This window comes from Fragaria vesca, unplaced genomic scaffold (genome assembly GCF_000184155.1).
Source record: "Fragaria vesca subsp. vesca unplaced genomic scaffold, FraVesHawaii_1.0 scf0513057, whole genome shotgun sequence".
In the NCBI taxonomy this organism is placed as follows: Eukaryota; Viridiplantae; Streptophyta; class Magnoliopsida; order Rosales; family Rosaceae; genus Fragaria; species Fragaria vesca.
Genome location: NW_004443438.1, coordinates 35,127 through 42,265, shown reverse-complemented (window position 1 = coordinate 42,265; position 7,139 = coordinate 35,127). Strand labels below are relative to the sequence as shown.

The window sequence follows — 7,139 nt, the reverse complement described above, 5'->3', positions numbered from 1 at the left end:
CAAAAAAAAGAATTGTAATCATATTAGTATTTTTCCTTTTTTTTTTTTTTTTTATTCTTCAAGTTAACGATACAAAATGTGAGGAGTCTATAAACCCTAAACCTAAGTGCAACCGTTGCTCAATCGCAAAGAACTACTACACCAAATGGAAGAATCTCCATTGATGAAGACGCAATTGGCTTTCTTAGGGTTTTTTTCTAGGTCAAAGGTTTCTAGGTTTTTAACTTTTTTTGGAACATTAATCTAAATAGGGCATCGCCATTCTACAAGAGAAAGAGTTTGCTTTAATATTTCATCAGATTTGCTTCATGTATACCTATTTTCTTACTTTTGTAGTTACTAACTTACTATACGTTCGGTCACAAACACCACTTTGCTGCTTTGCAATTGATTGTGAAAACAATTCATGATTTAAATTTTTTTAAATTGTTGTCATTGAAAAATCGTTCTTACAACTTGATCAAATAATATAGGTTAATGACATTCTATGCAAAAAAATAAAAAAAATAAAAAATAACAACAACAACAAGGAATTGAGGTTGCAAAAGAGGTTTTCATAAAAGAGAAGAAGAAAAGAAATCAAGCAATCGAGATTTGAAATAGAAGTTTTCATGCAAAAAGAAAAAAAAATTAAAGTGTGGGAGGTCTAGAGAGCGAATAAGAGGTATAATGAGTAAATTATTGAAATATATATGAATAACAAACCTAAGGTTATTTTAGAAATTTGAAAGGAGGTCTAATGAGCAAATGCTTGTTTTTAAAAAATAAAAAAGAGGTGTAAAGAGACAAGGAGGTATAATGAGCAAATTTGGAGGTCCCAATAACCGCACTCATATTTAAAAGTTAAAAATTCTTTGGACCCATATATAAAAAGTACACTAGGATACATATATCTATTATTAGAAAGTCAGGCACCTGTTTGGTGTCATGGTAAAGTTTTTTTTGAATTGCCCAAAAAAACAAAGGTAACAAAAATATATTTAAGAAATAAAAATAAAGTTATTATACACTTAATGGTAAAACACCATTAGAAATTCAAAGAAAAAAAATGGAGGAAAAAAAAAACTTGTGAAAGTTTCATCCCATTTTTAATGGAGGCATGGAGCGGTTATCTAAAAAAAAACCCAAGTTAGATGGAGCAGTTCAAATAAAAACATAAAAACAAAGAAGAAAATTGGAAAAATGAGCAGAGTGATCCTCTGTAAATCGCTCCTCCTTACACCCTCTCTCTTTTCCGCTCCCCTCACCTCCTTCAAGCCCACACTCCCCTCTTCTTCTTCTTCTAGGGCTCACCGCATGGCCACCGAAGCCTCCTCGTCACCATCATCCAACGCCGGCGGTGGTGACCCGACCTCTTCGTCTCCTCCTCCCGCCTCCTCCGCCATTGATTTCCTCTCCCTCTGTCACCGCCTTAAGGTAATCTTTCTCACGCTTCTCCTTCACGTTTTGGATTCCAATGTGTTCCTGCATCTGACTGTGATTGCGATTTCAAGACGACGAAGAGAGCTGGATGGGTTAAGAGAGGTGTGAAGGATCCAGAGTCCGTAGCTGACCATATGTACCGCATGAGTTTAATGGCTCTCATTGCTTCTGATATTCCTGGTCTCAATCGAGACAAGTTGAGTTTTTTTATTCATGTTTCTGCTTCTATTTCTATTCATTTACGACTGTTAGTGTGTTCTAAGTTACGGTTTTACACTATTTCAGGTGTATAAAGATCGCCATTGTTCATGACATTGCTGAAGGTGAAACAAAATTTTATGTCTATATTTACCAAGTTGAAATGAGGAAATGCAAATTGTAGAGATATTTAGAAATGAACTTTGCTTTTCGCAATATAGCATATTGTATTAGCAAAATGGTGATTAGAAATCCTGGTTATTTATGCTTGTCAACATTCCGGAAACGTTATACCTTACCGAATAATGATGAACTTAATTTTCAGAAATTAAGCAGGTATCTTTTTCTTGAAAAGTAAGTCAAGTTGATTTGTTGATTGTCGAGTTATAAGTTGTGGTTATGTGTTATTTCTTGGGTAGCCATTGTTGGGGATATAACACCCACAGATGGGGTACCGAAGGAAGAGAAGAGCCGGCGAGAACAAGAGGCAATAGACCACATGTGCAAATTACTTGGTGGAGGCTCAATAGGTATTAATATATTACCTCCCAGATTTCTGCATTTGTTACTGTTATTGTGGAAGTGAGAACTGTTTCTCATACTTTGGTTGTTCACGTTTCAAACTTCAGCTAAGGAACTAGGTGAACTGTGGTTGGAGTATGAGGGGAATTCCTCCCCAGAAGCTAAAATTGTTAAAGACTTTGACAAGGTATGTTGTCTGCTCATATCTTGTGCTAAATGAGTCAGCTTCAGCACTTCCTTCGATTAATTTCTGCTCAAATCTGTGCTGTTGGAAGACATATGTAGAATAAGTGCTAATTGCTTCCAAATTGCAACATTGTTCATCGACCAGGTTTAGGGTCTCCTCCATTCTTTTTAAAATCTGATGGAAATAGACGAGAGAATTTGTACACTTCCTAAAATGGAAATTAGAATTTAAGATTGATGTAAGTTTTGTTTGGGTGAATGGAAACCTCAAGAGCATATGAGACAGTTTTATTTATGGGGAGTCATGCAGACAGTTTCTGTAGTGTAGCACTTAGCTTGACTAAAAGGACATGATAGGATAATAGAAGCTGACTGAGAAGTTGCAAGCACTTATAAAGTTATTCATAACTTACTGATGTCAAAATTGTTTTACCATAGTTAGCACTCAATTTTTCCTCCTTGGTGCTTTGTACACTAGCTTATCTTTTATAACTGTTTCTTCCATGCAGGTGGAGATGATACTTCAAGCCTTGGAATATGAGAATGGTGAGGCTGTTCTCTGTTGGAATATCTTCTGTTATTACAGTATCAATCATGCTATCACTTTCTTAAACAATAATAACTAAAATTACATATTTTTTGGCAATCAACTATATTTACATGTTCAAAGAATGTAAAGGTTGCACCTCCAGTGTGCGCACTTATGAAAGATTTCTATTGCTAAAGTCTTCTTTTTATTATTTCTATGCAGATCAAGGAAAGGACTTGGAAGAGTTTTTCCAGTCAACTGCTGGTATATACGATTTCCTCTGTAATTGGATTTGCATTTATGTTCATTTGCATCAATACGCATTTCCCTCTATATTTATTCCATTAGCTGGCTAATGCATGTGTGTTCATTAATTATTCATGCCCCCAAATAAGAATGAAGTCTTGGGAGCGTCAGTCAATTATTTTGTGGCATCTAGGCATGTGTATTGTTGTGAGTTACTCTATGAGAGGCTTATATATGTTCTGCAATTTCAACTTTTCTGCAGGGAAATTCCAGACTGATGCAGGCAAAGCTTGGGCAGCAGAGATAGCATCCAGAAGAAAAAAACAAGGCTAATTTCCAGAAAGTTTTTCTTAGGGTTTAACATTTTAACCTACTCAAACCTTAACAATTTCGAGGTCAAATAGTGCACAGGACAACAGCACCAGTAGTTCTGAGCAAGAACAGCATAATTCGTTGTTAGCTTGTAATTCATCTTTATTTATATACAAACTTCATATATAATTTTAAGCTTGCACTTTTTGATAATTGGGTTTTGGTTCAGGTTGTATGTAGCAGGTTAGAGAACGAATAGATTTAGGAACCTTTAGCATTTATGTAGCAGGTTAGAGAAGCAATAGATTTAGGAAGCTTTAGAATGCTATTTTCATGGTAATATATTCCACTAGTATAAACCAGGATCTAAGATGATCTAAGCTTTAGAATGCTATTTTCAGTACTTGTTTTCACTTTATCCACAACTTAGATTTTTGTTAAAAGAAGAAATGGTACAATACAAACTATGATGAAATATAAACTGTAGAGAATGAGAGATAGTAAGAGAATCATCATATTATTCATTGATAGGAGCCTTTTATAAAATAAAATGAGAGATAACAAGAGAATCAACATATTATTTATTAATAGGAGCTTTTTATATAGAGAATTACAAAGTACCAATATGGTAATAATAAGGAATACATAGTCATATTCTAACTACATATCTTGAAGGCATAAAGTCAAGACACACATATAGAATACCCTAGAACAATGCGGAATACCGTAGAATAATGCGGAATATCTTAGAACACTCCCCTTTGTGCCGCGCACTGTTATGTCGGTGGTGCTGATATGTCGCATCGTCAAAAGAGTACAACGCACCCTTCACATTTGATAATGACATGTATGTGCTAGACTCCTCCTGAAGTTTGCACCTCCCCTGATCTTTACATCAATCATAGGGCACTTCCCGATTCAAGGGAGGTTATGCCGATTTTTCGGTAAAATTTTCCTTGGAGTTGGTCCCCACACGACTTACTCTGGGTTTCAGGGTGAAATTTGGGGTGGGTCGTGTCAATGTTTGTTTGTATAAATATATCTATGTGGAATGATATAATTTTTATGATGTTCTCTTTGTGTTGATTGATGATGATTTTATTATATTGTGGTTTGTGGTTTAGATAGTCAAACCGGGTTTCAAACCTTTAATTGGGTGATTGGTTACGATTATGATGATTCTACTATTTTGTGATTTGATATTAAATAGTCAAACCGGGTTCCAAGCCTTTAATCGGGTGATTGGTTACGGTTATGATGCTATTATTATTTTGTGATTTGATATTGGACAGTCAAACTAGGTTCCAAGCCTTTGGCCGGGTGATTGGTTTCGGTTAGGAATAGAGCTCTAGTCCGCCTGTCGGTGTAGGTCATGGGAGGTACCTGAAGGTATCTGGGACCCATGGGTACATAAATTGTTGTTGTAGGTCATGAGAGGTATTTATTAATATCTGGGACTCATGGGTACATGTGTTTGTTGTAGGTCATGGGAGATATCTTATTGGTATTTGGGACTCATGGGTACATGTATTTTGTAAAGTATTGGTTATGTGATTTTAACTTTGTTCTTAATTGTTGTCATTTAACTTCCTTGTTTTGAGTATCTCCTGAACTATGCTTAATGCAGGAGATTCTTTAATCTTATTTGTGTGATTTTTAGTGGAATTCCTGAACTATCATTTTTGCAGGATTTCACTTATGATTTTGATTGTTTGTGAATTGTGGTGTTTTATTATTTATTCTCTTTTGAATTTTCTTGTTTTGAGGCGATTCCTGAACTAAGTTTTAAAGCAGGAATTACCAGTTTTATCTTGTGTAATGTTGGGTTGAGTTATTTTTGGGAGTTACTCATACGGGCTTTTTAGCTTACCGTGTTTGTTGTTTACAACCCGGTGCACCAATTCATGGTGTAGGGGTTAGACCTGCAGGTGATGATCAACAGGCTTGAGGCGGAGGCATAGTGGCAAGATTTTAGTTTCTGTGCACTTTATTTTATTATATTATGGCAGTTTGTTTTTAAGCTTATGTGAGCGACTTTATTATTACTAGACTTTTGAAGTTGATGTAATTAAGGAGATATAATGTTTAACTCGGTTGATGAGTTTGTTGACATTACATATCTGCTTTTGAGTTTTGGATTTCTTTGAAGATCGTTGACCAGGTATTGGGATATTAAGATTTTTGAGTTATATCATGCCCAAATTTTTGAAAAATTATCCTTCGAAAATTGGGGCGTGACATAACACCACACTTATGAGGAAGGAGTATGTCTGTTATAAGCAAGGAAATTCCAAGGTTCAGGGAGAAAAGCGTAAGAGAGGATTACCAAAAGCGTAAGAGAGAATTTTTTTTATTGATATATCTCTATAATCTTGCTTATTTATGTAGTCTTGTAGCCAAAGATGGGGATTCAAGTTCCACTAGTACGGATGAGGATAGTTGTTCATCTACAGGTGAATTCAATACATTTATGATAATACACTTTTTTGTTTAATTGGTTGATGTTTTATTGTTAGAACTTATCAACCTTTTTTTTTCTTGATGAGTATTGACTGATATCCAATTGCTTGGTTTATTTTGCAGAATAATGTATAAGGATATCAGTTTTTGATGTTCTCTGTGAATGCCTCTGTGAATGCCTCAATCTGTACACAGTACTTGATTTTGCATTGAATAGATCTCAGAAACAATGAATTTTTGTTGGCCTTATTCATATGTATGTACTCATTGAGAAGAAACAATGATTATGTTACATTATCATATGAGAGACCTCATTGAGGAGAAACAATTCTGATCTATTACATTATCACAGTTGTACATTATCATATGGTTTATGTGGTCATATGGTCTATTCCTGATTTTTTGTGTGATTTCCGTGTTTCACAGTAGTTGTTGTTCAGTACACTCATGGTCTATATGCATATACTGCTATTTGTTTTGGTGTATGCATATACTGCTATCTGTTTCGGTGGATACAAATGTATTGCAAAAGGTAAGAAATAAGTGAAGGTATTGCATAGACAATGTCTTTGAATAAGTGTGCAACTCATATACTCAACTCAAACTCGTATTTGTTTTATTCATTTATTTCCAACTTATGCTATTGTTATACACAGTTGAAGTCTTCAGTAGTACATATGTTATTGCTATACACAACTGAAGCTAGAAGGATTCAATTATGAATATGTCTTCCTACAATTTGATATTCCTATATTATGAACATGCCCCTGCATTCTGTCACATTCTATCATATTCCTATACTATGAACATGCCCCTACAATTTGATTTCCCACATTCTGTCACCTAGCCTAACTATGAACATGCCCCTGCATCAAATTGATTTGTAAAGTAATAAACTCTTGTGGCAAGCTTCCTTTCCAATTAGCCCAGAGACAAAAGGAGTGCCTAGCAAACATGATGTATATGCCAACACTGCTGCAACAATAATAGTAAACCAAAACATCAGTAGTAGAAATGAAAAAAAGAAAGAAAAAAAAAATCGTAACTTTGACTAATAACTGAATGTAAAAGCAAGCTTCATAGTGATAGTGGTCATACAAAAACTGATTAGTATTGGCATCACCATTACACAATGACAAGAAAGATCAGTAAACTGACACTGATTCACACTCATACCCAAACAGAGAGAGAAGCACCATTGTTAGCTGGTGTAAGCTGCAATAACAATAAAACCATTAAATTTTCATGAATACTCAATAGCTAA

The 7,139-nt window shown here is 34.8% G+C and overlaps 1 protein-coding gene across 1 annotated transcript; it reads left to right on the top strand.

Annotated features, from left to right (window-relative positions):
- The first annotated feature begins 1,202 nt into the window (after nucleotides 1-1,202).
- On the top strand, nucleotides 1,203-3,625 carry LOC101293363 (HD domain-containing protein 2-like). The gene is made up of 8 exons (XM_004309728.1): nucleotides 1,203-1,416; nucleotides 1,494-1,618; nucleotides 1,708-1,745; nucleotides 2,040-2,150; nucleotides 2,250-2,329; nucleotides 2,838-2,874; nucleotides 3,080-3,121; nucleotides 3,366-3,625. Exons 1-8 carry the CDS (start codon nucleotides 1,297-1,299, stop codon nucleotides 3,434-3,436), a joined length of 624 nt encoding a protein of 207 aa, XP_004309776.1. The 5' UTR covers nucleotides 1,203-1,296; the 3' UTR covers nucleotides 3,437-3,625.
- The last annotated feature ends 3,514 nt before the right edge of the window (nucleotides 3,626-7,139 follow it).